An 18,163-nucleotide genomic window follows, 5' to 3' on the forward strand; every position below is an offset into this window, starting at 1 on the left:
ATAGGAGCTCTTCCAAAGCAGCTTGAAGCTAGGTGGAAGACTAGGAGAGTCCCAGCCATTCCCACGTCAGCATCCTTGTGGGCTATAAGAGCGGCGGGCGGCGTGGAGCCTGCCGGGAGCTGTAGTACTCAAAGCGGCTGTGCGCCTGCGCCCTGGGCAGTTGCCGGTGAGCTTCGGAGAGCCGTGGGCGCAGAGGCGGTGAGTCCCGGAGCGGACAGAGGGCGTGGCTGTCCCTGGGGCGCGGGCACGGGTAACGGGGCTCTTTTTGCAGGCTGGGGCCACGCAAACTGGTAAATTTCATTTGTGCCCTGGGCGCCAGGCTCCAGGATCAACGAGGAGCGGCGGGCCCCTATTCGTTCAGGGACCCCGCCGCCGCTCCCTGCGACCTGGCCAGGCCTTGCTGGGAGTCCACGATGCTTGGGAGTGTCCATCGGGGTGGTCGGACATTGTCATCCAAGAGCTCTTGGGCATCACGTCCCTAACACTGGCATGGGGTTTTAAACCAGCTTTTAGGCTTTTCAGGGACATGTCATGCCTGCGGTTCCCCCAAGTGCCCTCTTAACGGTGCCTTATGGGTAGGCCCAGTGAGGATGGATTCAGAGCTTTGGGGGCGGGGGGGGGGGAACCACTATCCTTAATGAAGTGAAGTTTTTACTATGTAGGGCCCAGGAAAGAAACCAGAGGATCATTTCCCTGGTAGACGTGGTAGAAGGTTTTGGGTCAGCCAGGAGAAGCTTCTCTAGCCAGCTGTGAGACTGGAGAAGATTAACTAGTGGGTCCACAGCCAAAAGACTGCAGATCCTTGGATACCCTCCAGCAACGGTTACATGCCTGGGCTCAGGAAACTAGAAGCTTCCTAGGAAGGAGTCTTGACCAGCAATAAACTTCACTTGAGTTCTTGCCTTGTGCCAGGCAGGCTGCTATTCACTTTCTGTGCCATTTGATCCTCGAAAGATATTTTTTATGAAGCTGATGCTATCATTATGTGCTTGTTGCAGACAGAGGCGTTTGGGTGTGAGGATTACACAGCAAATTATTCCTAAGCACATCTGGCACAGAAGGGCAGGTTACTGTTACAGTAATGGGTGATGTGAAGTCAGTTTCAGTTCAGCTGACAGAATGGGAAGAGGTTCAGGATTCTTTTTCTTGAATTCTCTTCAAAAAACCTTAAAGAGGACAGGTATGAGAGGTGCCTTAGCAAATGGGGGGCTCCATAGTATTTGTGCAAAGTCCCTGAGCCTGTATAGCATGTATCTAACCAACCCTGTGCCCTCAGAGATTGCACTAAAATTATCTTGACTTTCAGTTATTTCAGAAGTATCGTATTATTCCCTCCTACATTTCTTTTGAAATCTCCATCTAGAAAAATAAAACGACTTGGTATTAGAGTATGAATGGAATTAAATGCCAGCAGATTGGTGGGGCCTTATGAGAAGGCAGAGTTCTTACCTGTCACTGTAAGGTATTAGAGAAGTGCTTTGGATAGTGCTATTTCGGAGCACCTTACATTGATCTGGCATATCTGAGGAAGCAGATTGAATTTTTGGTTAAACTAACAATACTATATGGTGTCATTGTTGTATAGACTAGTGCTTTCTAGACTTGAGAATTTAGAGGCTATTGGGGGTTTCGTTGAGGTTTTGTAAACATTTGAAATGTATGTACAATTGATGTGCCTATAATTGTTCTTCTGGGAAGTTAAGTTCCCAGCTTTGATCTGATTCTCCAAACAGCCAGAAAGACTGTGAGGTCCTCCTTTAAATCCCTGTGGGAGAAAGCCAAGCTAAGTTGAGTTAAGGGCGGTGAGTATGCCATGTTGTAACCATTGCTCTCTCTCCTTTTCATGTTTTCCTGTCTTCAGCTGTAAGTGGCTCCCCCAGATTATTACAGAGAGGAAAAACCTGGAATCTGAGACCTAGACCCCAGATAAACTATAAACTTCTAGAAGAGGTGATGGCCGTGGCCCTGGGCTGTGCAATCCAGGCCTCCTTGAATCAGGGCTCTGTGCTGCAAGAGTATGACACTGACTGTGAAGTTTTCCGACAGCGTTTCAGGCAGTTCCAGTACACAGAAGCTGCTGGGCCTCATGAAGCCTTCAACAAACTCTGGGAGCTTTGCTGTCAGTGGCTGAAGCCAAAGATGCGTTCTAAGGAACAAATCCTGGAACTGCTTGTGCTAGAGCAATTCCTAACTATTCTGCCCACAGAAATAGAGACCTGGGTGAGGGAACACTGCCCAGACAATAGAGAAAGAGTTGTGTCACTCATTGAAGACTTACAAAGAGAGCTTGAGATACCAGAACCACAGGTGAGAAAAAAAATGTGGGGTCTCTTCTTAGGGGAGCAAAAAGAGGTACCCAGGCTGCTGGGTCTGCATCCAACATTTGAATTCTGATTCCACAGCCCCAAGACTTCTCTAGAGACTTTCCCAATGTTCTCTTCTCTTGGAATCAGTATATGGGTCTGAGGTACTCCAGTGTCTGTGTTTCTAGAAATTTCAATCACAGTTATCAATGCTAGGCTCTCTGGCTTGCTAACTAGTTCCTGCCACAGTGTGATTAACTGTGACCTCTCAGTTTCTAGTGGTGTCTACTTTGTTAATAAATTGCTTTTCAAAAGAGGAGGAAAGAGTAAGTGTGACCCACCCATCCTAAGCTATTTATTATTTGGTTCTTTCCAGAATGATCTGGCATTGAGTCAAGTAGAGTCTAGAAAGAATGCAAAGGAAGGCAACATAGTTTAGTGCCAACTGATACACATTTTCTACAGTATGTCTGTTCTTCACTTCAGGGGAAGACATCATGAAGTGGTCACACGCCAGCCCCTCTGCTTTCAATTACTGTGATGGGAGAGGCAGGAATTCTGACCAAAGTTCCAGGGCTTTGAGCAGTGTTGTCCCTGATGATGTGATTTTACAAAAGTGGCCAAAAATGTCTTGGTAAAGGGGAACAAATTCTGCGGTTTTCTCTGATGTGTGCAAAAGTGCTAAAAATATGCAAAAGTTACTTAGTTTCTACCTGATCAACCGTGTGGATCTTGCTGGGTTCATTTCACCTACTTGAAGATTTGAAGGAGTTTCATGTTTGGGAGAGTGTAGGAAGAACTCTACATTGTAAGTGATGTGCCCATCTCTGGCCCATTAAATTCCAATAGCATTGCCTGCCAGTATATTGCCTTCTGTTCAGAACTACCTTTTAGAAGCTTCTGTTCAGGGTGAGCCCAGGGCAAGTTGAACACAGAGCAATCGTCCCATAAGGAAGTAGCAAGAGCTTCCACCTGACATTCACAGTCCTTGGAGCTTGGGATGGGGTTTGCTGGAGCTATTGACTTAAGTTAGGGGTTTGCATAGTAAGTCACCGAAGGTCTGTGCATCTTTAGGGCAGTATGATTGAGTAGTTTCCTTTATCTTCCTTGTTTTGGTGAAAATATCCCTTTTGTCTTTGGGAGATCTAGGCATTCCCTGCATATGTCCGGAGTTGTAAGCCACTCCTCTAACTTGGGTACTTACAATGTAGCCAGCGCTGCTGGAATGAGCTGGGAGTGTGAAATGCATTACTCCCCTAGAGACTTTGTAAGAGGAAGGAGCAGGTGGAGTAACTGCTACTAATTATTTCTGTTGCTTACTATTGAAAGCCCAGTACTTTGTATATTCTGTAATAAGCACATCTTACTACAGTCAACACACCTGTTTTGTTGTTGATTGGTTCGTTCTTTTTTTTCTTTTATTAAATTCATTCATTTATTCAGTATCAGCACTTCCTCTCCTCCCAGTAACCACTCATGCAAGTCCTCTCCCCATTCCCTTAGAAGAAGAAGCTCCCTCTGGGTGTCAACTCCCCCGCCCTGTACATCAGGTTGCTGCAGGACTAGGCACATCTTCTCCCACTGAGGCCAGACAAGGCTGTTGATTTAGGGGTACGGGATTCACAAGCAGGCAGGTCGGCAATGGGCTCAGTTGTTGGGGGACTCACATGAAGACCAAGCTGTTCATCTGTTATTTATGTGCAGGGGCCTAGGTCGTGCTCAATCTTTAGTTGGTGATTCAGACTCTTGGAGTCTCCAAGGATCCATGTTAGTTGACTTTATTGGTCTCCCTGTTCAGTCCCTGTCTTCTTCAGGTTCCTCAGTCTTTCTTCCAACTCTTCAATAAGACTCCCTGAGCTCCATATACTGTTTGGCTGTGGGTCTCTGCATCTCTTTCCATTGGGTGCTGAGTAGAGCCACTCAGAGGACAGTTATTTTAGGTTCCTATCTACAAGCATAACAGAGCATCATTAATAGTGTCAGGGATTGGTGCTTGCCCATGGGATGGGTCTCAATTTGGAGCAGTCATTAGTTAGCCATTCTCTTAGACACTCTTTATCTTTGTTTCTGCATATCTAGTAGGCCTGACAGTTTGGGCCTAAGGTTTTGGGGGTTGCTGTCCTTATCTCTCCATGGGGAGTCCTGCCTGGCTACAGGAAGTGACCAGTTCAGGATCCATACTCCCCACTGCTAGGAATCTGTTAGTCTTCTTGAACTTCTGAGGCCAACCCCCATCCCAGGTCTCTGGTACATTCCAGAGATTGTTACCCTCCCCCCAGCCAATCTTCTTCTCTCTCCCCTGCTTTCCCTATGTATGATACCCCCCAATCCCCTCCTCATCACCTCTTCCACCCAGTTCTTTCCTTCCATTAGCATCCTATATCTTGTTTCCCTTCTAAGAAAGATTCAACCACCCTCCCTTGTGTTCTCCTTGTTATTTGGCTTCTTTGGGTCTGTTATTTATCCTGTACTTTATGACTAATATCTACTTATCAGTGAGTACATACCATGCATATCCTTCTGGGTCTAGGTTCTCTCACTCAGGATGATATTTTATAGTTTCATCCATTTGCCTGCAAATTTCATAAAGTTCTTGTTTTTAATGGTTGAGTAGTATGCCACTGTGTAAATGTACCACATTTTCTGTATCCACTCTTCAGTGGAAAGACATCTAGGTTGTTTCCAGTTTCTGGCTATTATGAATAAAGCTGCTATGAACATAGTTGAGCAAGTGTCCTTGTGGGATGGTGGAGCACCTTTTGGGTATATATGCCCAGATGTGTTACAGGTGGGTCTTGAGGTAGAACTATTTTATATCATCTGAGAAACCACCAAATTGATTTCTAGAGTGGCTGTACAGGTCAGCATTCCCACCAGCAGTGGAGGAGTATTCCCCTTGCTCCACAACCTTGCCAGCCTGTGCTGTCCTGTAAGCTTTTAATCTTAACCATTCTGATGACTGTAAGGTGGAACTTCAGAGTCGTTTTGATTTGCATTTCCCTGATAACTAAAAACATAGAACATTTCTTTTTTATTTTATTTTTTATTACTTTTATTTTTTTTTTTTTTACAGTTCAGTTGTTGCCCTGGTTGCCCTCCCACAGTTCTTCATCCCATTCCTCCTCCCCTCTGTCTTCAAGAGGATGTACCCATCCCACTCTACCCCAACAAGCCTCCCCACTCCCTGGGGCCTCAAGTCTCTAGAGGGTTAGGACATCTCCCACTGAGGCCAGATGAGGCAGTCCTCTGCTGTATATGAGTCAGGGGTCTTGGACCAGCTAATGTATGCTACCTGGTTGGTGGCTCGGTGTCTGAGAGATCTCAGGGGTCCAGGTTGGTTGAGGCTGTTGGTCTTCCTGTGGGGTCGGTCACCTTCCTTCTCAGCTTATTCCAACCTTTCCCTAATTCAACCACAGGGGAACCTGACTTCAGTCTATTAGTTGAGTATAAGTATCTGTGTCTGTCTGTGTGTCTGTTGGGCCTCTCAGAGGATAGCCATGTCTTTAAGTGCTTCTAGGCCCTTCCTCTGTTGAGAATTTTCTTTTTAGCTCTATCTCCATTTTTAATTGGGTTTTTGGATTGTCTGTATCTTCTTGAGTTTTTTTATATATATTGAATATTAGCCCTCTGTCAGATGGAGGGTTAATGAAGATGCTTTCACAATCTGTAAACTGTTGTTTTGTCCTGAAGAAGGCATCCTTTGACTTACAGAAGCGTTTTAGTTTCATGAGGTCCCATTTATTAATTATTTATCTCAGAGCCTGAGCCCTGGTGTTCTGTTCAGGAAATTGTCTCCTGTACTGATGAGTTCAAGGCTAACCCTACTTTCTGTTCTATTAGATTAAGTGTGTCTGGTTTCATGTTGAGTTCTTTGATCCATTTGGACTTGAGTTTCATGCAGGGTGACAAATTTGGATCAATTTGCATTCTTTTATATGTAGACATCCAGTTAGACCAGCATCATTTGTTGAAAATGCCCTCCCTTTTCCACTGTATGGTTTTGGCTCCTTTGTCAAAAATCAAGCATCCATAGGTGTATGGATTTACTTCTGGGTCTTCAGTTCAATTCCAATGATCCACCTATCTGTCTGTTTCTGTACCAATCCCATGCAGCTGGATGGGGGAAGGAGCAGATGGAATAACTCACTTGTAATTAGTTGTGTTGGTTACTATTGAAAGCCTGGTACTTTGTATATTCTGTGATATGCACATCCTACTACAGTCAACACACCTGCTTTGTTCTGGTTTTGGTTGGTTTGTTGGTGGTGGTTTTTATTTGTTTGTTTTTTAATGCATTGCCTACTGGAACCCCTGGGGATTTAAAGCTACAAGTGTGTCTCATGGTACTTGTTGGTGAGGGATGTCTGACATAGAAAGTGGTAAACCTAGCCTTACTTCCAGTGAATTCTTGACTTTGGAGTGATGTGTCTTGGCCTCTTTCTCAGATTGACATGGATGAAATGCTCTTGGAAGAACTGGCACCAGTTGGAACAGTATCCATGCCACCCAACTTGCACCTAGAGGAACCTGCACTCCAGGTGATGGAACCTGTTCAGGAGCCCCCAGTGCCAGATGCCTGGATTCCACAAGCTGGGCCACAGGATCTGAACTACAGCACTGATGGTGAATGCCAGTCCTTTCTGGACTCTGGTAAGGTGCTTTCTTTTTAGTTAGGTGTTTCTGTTTGTGAGCCAAAGAGCTCGGGGGCTTTCAGTTTGGGTTAGAAATATGAATTCCCTAATAATGACACTGGACCACTTACATAAGGAGGTAGAGGGCTGAGAACATGAGGAGGAATCCTCTTTACAGGAGCACCAGGATAAAGGATATTGATTAGCATGTCCTTGGGAGCTGGTTATAGTGATGGCCTTGCCCAAGGAGATTTTCACCCAGGATGTAACTTGGGAAAGCCTCTCATGGAAGTTTAGATCTTCTGGTGAGGACACAGTTATCCACCAAATTTTGAACTGATGAGACCCAAAGGAACATTGAATGGTATAAAAACCCCCATTCAAGTAGAATACTTTGCAACATGCTCTCCTACAGTCCTTAAAAATGATTTGATCATTTAGAGAGGGTGAAAAAAAGTCAATGTAATAAAACCCCAAATGAGTGTTTCTAGAATGTGTCGAGAGCCACTGCATCAACTTAATCCAGGTAAGTGCTACACACATTGATGTTTGAAGCCAACTGGCTCTGACACAGCAAGGAGCGAGGTCCAGTAGCGAAAGGCAGCTGGACTATGTAGCCTGCATGCCTTTGTGTTTCCTTTCCTTTTGGGGTTCTGTGACATCATTAGCTATGTTCTCTGCCCCATCTCTCCTCTTGTCCCTCATGAAACATTTGCCTCAAGTGTGGCTGGAACTGTTATTCTCATGGGTACAGCTTCAGGATGTTACAAAATGGAAATGCCTAATGCATAAACCACTAGCACGGGGCTGAGGCCTAGAATTCCTTTTTACAATGTAATATTTAGGAATTCGGCCAACATTAGGAGAACCTGTGAAGAGCCAGGACAGACACTGGGGATTTGTTGTTACACAAAGCAGAAAAGTAGCCTTAGCCATCCTGGAACTCAAATTCTGGTAGGCAGTTGACAAATCCCATATGTGATAAAAATGGCACACTTAGGCGAGTCACCTTCCCCCAGCAAAGAAGGGACCAGACATCAGTATGTGTAGCACTTATCTGGGTTAGTCTGATGCAGGAGGTCTCAGCACATTGCAGAAACACTACTCCAGTTTGGGATTGTATTACATTGGCATTTGCTCACCACCTTCTTTTCATTTGTAAGTGACTGGATCCTTTTTAAGAATCGAATGAGAGAGTGTTACAAAGTGTTCTACTTGAATGGGGCTTTTTATACCATAAAAGGAACCAGAAGCACCATGTCCAGAAGCTCTAGGAACAAAAAGAATACCTGTATTTGTACTGTGTGTGGGTGGGGGGACAGAAGCAGAGGAGCCTAGGTGGTGATCATTGAGAGGAAGAAGCAATTCCAAAAAACTATTTAGCATGTGTGAAGCCTGGGACTTGTTGACTGAGTGGTTATTGTGTAATGAACAAGAAAGGTGAAGGATGCCACCACCTAGGTCTCTGGCATACAGAACCCAGATGAAGACTGGCTCATAGGTCAAGGTAAGCTGAGATTTGACCACATAAATCTATAGAGCTTATGTATTTTCAAAATTTATTTTATTACTAATTGAGACAGAGTCTCACTATTCAGATCTGGGTGGTCTAGAACTCACTTTGTATACCAGAGTGGTCTCAAACTCACAGAGATCTGCTTGCCTCTGACTCCTGAGTGCTGGGATCAGAGTTATGTAGCACTGTACTAGGCCAGAATATTTTTAAATGATGGCAAAAAGGAAAAAACACCCTAAAATTCATACTTTTACATCTATAATATTATCATTTATTTTCTAGTCTTTATGTTACCTTCATTTTATATTCTTTTTAAGAAATCTAAATGTTTGTGCATGTACATTTGCACTTAATTTCAGAACATAGCCATCCTACTCAATTATAAATCCATCTTACTCATTCTGATTTGCATGTGATCTCTTTCTTGTCCTAATATTGCAGGAAAATAATCACAGAGCTATTTATGTTCATTTTCATGCTTTACTCTCTAAAGCACATTGCCATTCAGTGAATTTTATAAAACAGACATAATACATCAATGAATCAAGTAAAAATAAAAATCAGAAGAAATTATCCTGTTTAAAATGATATAAAATTCTTTATAAGATGATGAAAGATTATCTCATTATTTATTTAAAAGTTACTTAAAATTTGCTTTTCTAAAAAAATGAAAGCATCTCAGTGTTTTATATGATAGACATATTGAAAATTGAGTAAAAGAATCATAAGATAATGACTAATGAGAAAATAAATGGAAAAAATCATACAAGAAATTAGTTGAGTCTACCTTAAAATATGGAACATATCCTGTCAGTAAAAATGAACTTTGGGGATATATATAGACACACACACACACACATACACACACATACACACACACACATATATGTGCCCAGCTATAGTAATGATGCCTCATAGAGAAGTAGAGACTTTGTGGCATGATCTTTGCCAAGTGGAGCTTAGAAAAATGATTCCCTGAACATTGGATGCTAACCTTTCTTAACTCTTCCTTAAACTCTGTCTTTTTTCCATTCCACTCTATGATTCCTTTGACATCACATCCCACAATTATAAATCACCTCTGAAGTTTAACAGAGATTAAAGATGAAAATGAGAACTATGTGCTTTTTAAAAAATATATAATTTCTATGAGTTTGGGAATTTCAGAAGGTTTATAGTATTTCTGGTTCAGTGTCTGAGAGCTTAGCAGAACCCTCAATTCCTTGCTAAGGGGACCTCTCCGTATGCATGTCCTCATGGCAGGCAGCAGGCTTCCCTCACAGGAAGATATGTGCCAGTGATGTTGTTAGTAACCTGGTCACACACCATCTTTGGTGCAATATTCTCATTAGAACAAAGTCACAGACCCAACCCACCAGTTAAAGGGGAAAAGGAAATAGAAAGACTTGATAGAAAGAATGTGAATGTGAAACACTTCGAAGGCTTATTTTAGATCATCCATTCATTATTTTAGATCATCCATTCATTCTTGAATTTAAAAACTGTATCAAATTCCAACATAATGTAACAAGCATTTACTTGTGTGTGGTTGGAATTACATATGCCATTTTACTTAGTCTCTGATGTCTTGTGACTCTTTCATTTCTCTCTTACTGCTTTCTCTTGTGTTAGGTGAATATTTATAGTGTAGCATTCTACTTGCTTTAATGAACACTCATATCTCTAAGCTAATTTCTCAGTTGCAGTTTACTATTCTGCTTTTAACTCATCATCAGTTCAGCTATAATAATAATAATGTAATTAAAATATGGAAGCATTAGTCCTATATAGGACTATATCTTTATTATAATATTAAATATTATAACCCCATGATACATTGCTATAATTATTACTATACATGGTTTGAAAACAAATGTTGCAGCTTTTGTTTTTTAACATTATTTATTATTTCTGTTTTTTTAAATTTCTTTAGATGAGTTTGAGCAGGCAACTCTAGTCATTTCTTAGATGTGTATAGATTTTTCTCTCACCCTCCTCATACATGCTCTCACTGACAAATAGACTGCCTTTCCATATGGCACCATGCTTATTTTCTTAAATCTTTTGACAGAAAAGAAGCAGAGCCTTTGATTTATAATGCCTTTCCTGGTTATATGGCTACTTTTATTTCTGCTATTTTTTTCATGTGGCTTTAAGTTAAAGTCTTGGAGCCTCTCACTTGCATACTGAAGAACAACCATGCTATCTTTAATATTATATAACTGTTTCCAGCAAATTGGCTAGCAGTGAATTCTGTTTTGTTTCTCAAGGAGATCTTTACTGCATATTCATTTCTGATTGCAAGACAGATTTCTTTTAATGTAGAGCTCTTAGTTGACAGTTTTCATTTTTCTTATTTTTTTAGAGATTTATTTATGTATATGAGTACAGTGTAGCTGTCCTCAGACACTCCAGAAGAGGGCACCAGATCCCATTACAGATGGTTGTGAGACATCATGTGGTTTCTGGGATTTGAACTCAGGACCGCTGGAAGCGCAGTCAGTGTTCTTAACCACTGAGTCATCTCTCCAGCACAGTTTTCACTTTTCTTTATGCACATTGACTGTGTTACCCCACTGAATTTTAACCTTCCTTGCTTCTATTGAGAACTGAAGTTTTCATTCTCAAACTAAATTGGTATGATTAAATCTTGGGATTTTAATGTTTTTATAAATTTACTCTCTACTCACTTTAAAACTTGTATTACATTTGTGTGTGTGTGTGTGTGTGTGTGTGTGTGTGTGTGTGTGTGTGTGTGTAAATATTCCTGGACCTATCACATGTATCCCAGAAATTGAACCTGAATCACCAAGCTTGGCAGTTGGGGCTTTTACTAAGCCCTTATACCAGCCCCTCTGTTAACTTTAATCGAGTCAAACTTAATGTCTACCTAAATTTGTGGGTCATTTTTTTCTGTTTTCTAAGGTTTTACAAAACACACACATGCACGCACGCACACACACACACACACACACACACACACACACACACACACTTTTACTGCCTTTGCTATGATGTGGTTGTGGATCTCCTGTATTTATCCTACTTGGAATTCACTGGGCTTCCCTTAAGTAGATGAGTCATCTTCAATACACTTGAAGAATTCTGAGCCATCATGTCTTTAAATATTTTCTCTGCTGCTATGTAAAAATACTTGCCATGTGTACTACTTTTTTTATAATGGGGGAGTAGAAATCACTAAAATTACCCAGCTATTTATTTAACAAAAAAATTAAAAAGCAACAAAAAGCTCAGGTGAATGACTTTGTTGTATGATAAGACTTTTCCTGGGGAGAAAACTACTTGCTTCAGATAGGAACTCATGATAAATCAAGTTTAGGTACCACCAAAGTCAAATTTGGTAAACCAATGAGTTTTATGAGTGTTGTTCCCAGGACTATGGGTGAGGGGTTACTTACAGAAGTAAAAGTGACTCAAAGACAGCTGCATCACCAAAGCCCACCCCAGCATGGGTGACAGGAACCAGGAGCACACTGCACAGCCTGCAGGCAGCTCAACAACCTGGAGAGTGTCATTTCTAAGTGTATCAGTTGGTCTAAATCTATTCCAGTACTTTCAACTGCTTTCTGCTTACAAGTATGTAGTCAGGTCTCTTGAGTCTTCGAAGATTGGCCTGTTTTAGAATCTTCTTCACAGCTATACTGAGTTGTTTACCTTCTGTCTTAAAGACTTCCCTGCAGAAGGAAATGTTCAGTTTTGGAAGGAACAATATACAACAGCTACACATCAGAAGTACAGTGGTTACCATATATTATTTGGTTAGTGTGTGTGTGTGTGTGTGTGTGTGTGTGTGTGTGTGTGTCTGTCTGTCTGTCTGTGTGTGTGTCTATTTGTGTGTATACCCAAGTGGTGGTGGCACATGCCTTTAATCCCAGTCAGTATTCAGGAGGCAGAGGGAAAGGGATCTCTAATTCAAGGGAAGCCTGGCCTACAGAGGAAAGTCCAGGATGGCCAGGGCTACACTGAGAAATCCTGTCTTGAAAAATCAAAATATATGAATAATATGTATGTGAACAGGAACATACACACATATTGGAATGTGGACTGTAGCCCAGGTTGACCTGAAACTCACTATGTAGCCTATATTGGCTTCTAACAGATGGCAGTCTTCCTCAGATTCCCAGGGGCTGGAATTACAGTCATGAGTTGCCACACCCAGATGGTCGTTTTTTTACTTTATACTTTTAAAAGTGGTTGTTCAAGTTATCTGACCATTTATTGATCATATTACTTATTCCTCTGTTGTTTCTTTTTTTTCTTAGTTCTTTATATGTACACTGAGTAGTATTCCTCTCAGGTGACCAGCAGAGGTTTTTACCCATTCTCTAAGCTATTACATTACTCTGTTGCTTCCATTACTGTTCACAAGGCTTTTTTTTTTTTAACATGATAGGATTCCACTGGCCAATTCTATTATCTCTCAAGATATTGGAGTCGTTTTCAGAAATATTTTACTGACACCTATATAAGAAAGTATTTACCATACTTTCTTCTAGTAGTTTAAAGGAGTCGGATTTAACATTAAGGTTTTTATTTTGAGGGCAGGAAATGGTTTCACTGTGAGCTCTTTATTCAGGACTACTTTAACTCTTTGAATTTTTTGTGCTTCTATATGAACTTTTGGGTTGATTTCTAGTTCTGCGAAGATTGTAGTTTGAATTTTGAAGGTTACATTTTATCAGAAAGCCACTTTGGGTAACTGCCATTTTTACAGTTTTAATTCTGCCAACGAATGCAGGAGGTCCCTCATTCTTCTAGTATATTCCTCAATTTCCTTCATACATGTTTTATAGTTTTTATTATAGAGCTGTTTTACTTTCTTGGTTAGGTTTATTCCTAGGTACTTAAAATATTTTATCTTTATTTTTATCTTTATTTTTAATTATGCATGCAAGGAATACATGAGTCCAGTGCCCTCAGAGGCCAGAAGAAGGTATCACATCCCCCAGCCCTAGAGTTACAAGCATCTGCGTGCTGCCAGATGTCACTGCCATCTCTCCGGCCCTATTCCTACTATTTTTGGATAGTATAGTAGATGGCATTATTTCTCTGATTTCTTTTTCAAGTTTCACTGTTTTATTTTTTTAAAAAGCCACGGGCTCTTGTTTGTCTTCTTTGTGGATTTTGTATCCTGCTGCTTTGCTGAAACGAAATCAGATATTAGATTCTTCTACCTTTGGGTCTTAAATATAAGAACATATCTGCAAATTGGGTACTTTGGCTTCATCCTTTTCCATTTGTTTTATTTCTTTCTCTTGCCTTGTTGCTCTGGCTAAGATTTCAAGTGCTGTATTTTAAAAGTAATGAGAAAGGACAGAGCATAGAGCTCTCAGTGGTTTGGGCTAAGTCTTTTCCAGTAGCCAGATAATTGGTGTTTCATCCAACACTTTCTAGATTGGTTTATGAGTTTTACTGTGTATTTCTGGATTTAAAAAAAGATAATAATCTTTAAATTCTGAAGCAGTTCAGATAAGACCTTAAGATGCCTTTCCAAACCTGCACCACGATCATACGGTGGGAAATAGAACTTTCCCCAGTGCCAGTGTGCTATGTAGATGTGACATTCCACATTAAGGCTGTGATTTTTTTTTTAAATGAATTACTTTAAAAATTTTTTTATATCCTAATCACTGCCCCTCCCCTCAAGGTCCCCCTCCCAGAATCCATTCCCCACCTGCCTCCCTTCTCAGAGAGGGTGGGGCCCCCTTGATGACTCCCCTTCACATATCAAGTACCTGCAGGGTTAGACACATCCTCTCCCACTGAGGCCAGACAGGGCATCCCTGTTGGGGAACAGATACCACAGACAGGTTGCTGCTTTAGGGAAAGCCTCTGCTCTAGTTGTTGGGGGAACCACATGAAGACTTAGCTGCACATCTGCTACCAGGGCCTCAGTCAAGCCCGTGTGTGTGCTCTTTGGTTGGTGGCTCAGTTTCTGAGAGCCCTAAGGGTCCATGTCAGTTGACTTTGTTGGTCTTCTTGTGGACTTTCTATCCCCTTCAGGGCCCTCAGTCCTTTCCCCAGCTCTTCTATAAGAGTCCCCAACCTCCATCCAATGTTTGGTTGTGGGTCTCAGCATGTGTTTCAGTCAGCTGCTGGGTAGCCTCTGAAGGACAATAATACTAGACTCCTGTCTGCAAGCATAACAGAGTAGCATTAATAGTGTCAGAGATTGGAGCTTGCCCATGGGGTGGATCTCAAGTTGGGAATGGTTATCGATTGGCCGTTCCCTCTGTCTGTGCTCCATCTTTGTCCCTGTATTTCTTATAGACAGGGCAAATTCGAGGTTGAAGGTTTTGTGGATAGACTGGTGTCCTCATCCCTCCACTGGTGGTCTTGATTGGCTACAGAAGGTGGCCTCTTCAGGTTCCATATCCCCCACTGCTATGCTTCTCAGCTAATGTCACCCCATAGACTCCATGGAGCCTCCCCCATCCCATGTCTCTGACACTTCCTAGAGATTCTCCCTATTCCCCATCCTAGCAGCTGTATTTTTAAGCTGTGCTTTTGCATACTGATGGAGATTGTGATTTCTGAGTTTCTCCTTTTCTTTGCTTCAGTCCTGCTCTGCTGTGCCATTAACATATACAAGGGTGTTCTTTCTGTTCCTCTGTTCTACTTTCCAGAAGGATCTACATTTTCTCACCACTTTGTCTTTTCACAACTAACACCAGTGCCTTCTTGCCACCAGCTATGTCAAAGGGTAGTTAGTTCCTCTCTAGCTGTGTTAATCCTGTCCCCAGGAAAACTATTATTGGGTAGCTCTAATCTGCCATCTTGGCAAGGTCTCTGAATCCGTGTTCTATAGCTCAGGCTGTTAATCTCTTCCAACTTTTAGTCTGTGCCTGTTTTTTTTTTCCTCCCAGCAGCTTTCTTTTGAGCTGTGATCCTTGGTCTTATTTGATCTATTCCATACTACTCCTCATTTCATCCTAACTGTGAAATCCAAACAGAGATCAGATAGTGAACTGTGAAGTGTATTTTTCTTCTTTTTGAGGCAGGGTCTCACTCTGTAACCAAGGTTGGGGCGGAATTTGCAACCCATATCTCAGTGTAGAATTTCAGCATGTACCATCACACCTAGCACAGAAATCCATAGGAGTTCTGTCCTTCATTTCTTAGCCTTAACATTGAAATATATGGCCTTTTGTTAAACAAGGAATTTCTACTTCTCATGTCTTTGATCTGAAATACAATTTTTCTTTGAATTAGTATTTGCTTGTGTATGCCATTTTAATAATTCTAGTGTCTGACCATTAGCCCATTTGTTATCTCAGATTGACCATTTCTGATCCTATCTTACTATAGAGTAGTATATATGACCAACAATGAGGATAGAGAGGAAGAGGCAGAAAAAAAAATAAGAAGGCCCGATATGGGGAAAAACAAGTAGTAGAAATTACATGGTTGTACTTAGGGTGTCAGACAGAAACACATCTGGCAGTTAATTTGGGTTATTTTTTTAAATGCCCTATCTGGACTTCTGCTGATACATAAAGACAACTTTTTGCTGCTGCCAATTAAGTTCAATAAAATGAAAATGTTTCGAAGAAGGGTCAAGTGAACAATTTTTCTAACACGTGTGTTTACACCACTCTTCTATGACATGTATGTTTACACCACTCTTCTTTGACACATATATTTACAATACTCTTCTTTGACCTGTATGTTTACACCACTCTTCTATGACATGTATGTTTACACCACTCTTCTTTGACACATATATTTACAATACTCTTCTTTGACCTGTATGTTTACACCACTCTTCTATGATGTGTATGTTTACATTACTCTTCTTGACATATGTTTAGACTGGTCTTCTTTAAGCAATCAATAGCAGTATTTCCCAGTTTTTAGTATATCAACATTTTATAAAGCTTTGCTCCATGTTTCATCTCTAGCATAAATAAATTTTTTGGCACAAAAACATACAGAACTCAGTGCACTGCTCCAGTACATATTGATTCACTAACTCACGTGCAGGATGGCCTTCTCCATTGCTGTTTGTTCTTATCTTTAAGAAACGACTCTTACAAGTGAGTCCAGATGAAGGAACAGAAAGGAGGAAGGAGGCCTGTGTCGGTGCAGTTAGCGTCTATTCTAGAAAACTGCTAGGTGAACCACATTGTCATGCCTCTTCCCTTTGGCTTCTGTGACTAGGTTATCAGTTACCAAAGCTTGACATGAACTTCCCATTGGATCATAGAGAAGAGCCATGGGTAAAAGACTTAGAGGATCCCAAAGAAATGAAACAATTACTTGATTCCAAGATTGGTAAGTAATGATTCATGTATATTTTGGGGGAGGTGGGGAAGAATCGACAGTAAACAAGAACAGAGCTAGGAACTGAGTTGAGTTTGTACACTCCCTGATCTCCTTCACTTCTGCACCCCATACACAATGACATCTTCAGTCTCCATTTCTTCTCAGGTTTTGAGATGGGAATAGAAAATGAAGAAGATACTTCAAAACAGAAAAAACTGGAAAATCTGTACCCATTTGTTGTAACTTTGGAAGGGAATGCTCTCCATGGTCCCATTTTGCAGAAAGACTATGTGCAGTTAGAAAATCAATGGGAAACATCCCCCGAGGATTTACAGACAGATTTAACAAAACTCGTAGATCCTCAGAACCCTACTCTAGGAGAGACACCTGAGAGCCCCAGCTTGGAAGAACCTCTCAACCCAAAGCCTCCAAAGAAAAAGAGTCCTGGAGACAAACCTCACCGATGTCCCCAGTGTGGCAAATGTTTCGCTCGGAAGTCACAACTTACCGGGCACCAGCGAATTCATTCAGGAGAGGAACCTCACAAATGCCCTGAATGCGGAAAAAGGTTCCTGCGCAGCTCTGACCTTTACAGACACCAACGACTTCACACGGGGGAAAGACCCTACGAATGCAATGTATGTAAAAAACGATTCACTCGGCGCTCACATCTTCTCGGGCACCAGAGAACCCATTCTGAAGAAGAAACATACAAATGTCTTGAGTGTGGAAAAAGCTTTTGTCATGGATCGAGTCTTAAAAGACATCTGAAAACTCATACAGGTGAAAAGCCTCATAGATGTCATAATTGTGGGAAAAGTTTTAGTCGCCTAACGGCACTTACTTTGCACCAGAGAACACACACAGAAGAGAGACCTTTTAAATGTAGTTATTGTGGGAAAAGCTTTAGACAGAGACCGAGCCTTGTAATTCATTTAAGAATCCATACAGGGGAAAAGCCATACAAGTGTACTCATTGTTCGAAAAGCTTCAGACAGAGAGCAGGCCTTATTATGCACCAGGTCACACACTTTAGAGGACTTCTTTAAGAACTGTTAAGGGAAACAGGTTCTATCAGAGTTAACACTAGCTCAGAGACACTCTAGGCTGCAGTAGCTGTTTGTCTTAGAAGCCTTCTTTCTGAACTTGTAAGTGCAGCTTTGACGGGTGCTATTTTTCAAAACCATCTTTCAAGGTATATGAATTCTAGAGCATCCATGTATTCTTGCAGTTTCTCCAAATTTAGTATCTTCTGTCTTTTTCTGTTGTTTAATTGTAGGGGAAATGGTTGGTTCCAAGACAACCACCCATATGATAAGCAGAAGCACAAAGCATATAAACGGTGGCAGTCGTTTATAGCTAGGACCAATTAATGGACGGATACCGGTATGAGTTATACCGCCACGCTTGTTTTCCTATGTAATTAT

At 41.5% G+C, this 18,163-nt stretch overlaps 1 protein-coding gene across 1 annotated transcript; it reads left to right on the top strand.

Moving 5' to 3' along the window:
* Positions 1-1,953: 1,953 nt before the first annotated feature.
* Positions 1,954-17,842, top strand: ZNF449 (zinc finger protein 449; the record flags this gene model as incomplete). The annotated part of the gene is made up of 4 exons (XM_080910228.1): positions 1,954-2,307; positions 6,749-6,953; positions 16,632-16,745; positions 16,902-17,842. 4 exons carry the CDS (start codon positions 1,954-1,956, stop codon positions 17,783-17,785), a joined length of 1,557 nt encoding a protein of 518 aa, XP_080766354.1. The 3' UTR covers positions 17,786-17,842.
* Between the last annotated feature and the right edge of the window lie 321 nt (positions 17,843-18,163).

The sequence above is a fragment of the Micromys minutus genome, assembly GCF_963924665.1.
Source record: "Micromys minutus genome assembly, chromosome: X".
NCBI classification, from domain to species: Eukaryota; Metazoa; Chordata; class Mammalia; order Rodentia; family Muridae; genus Micromys; species Micromys minutus.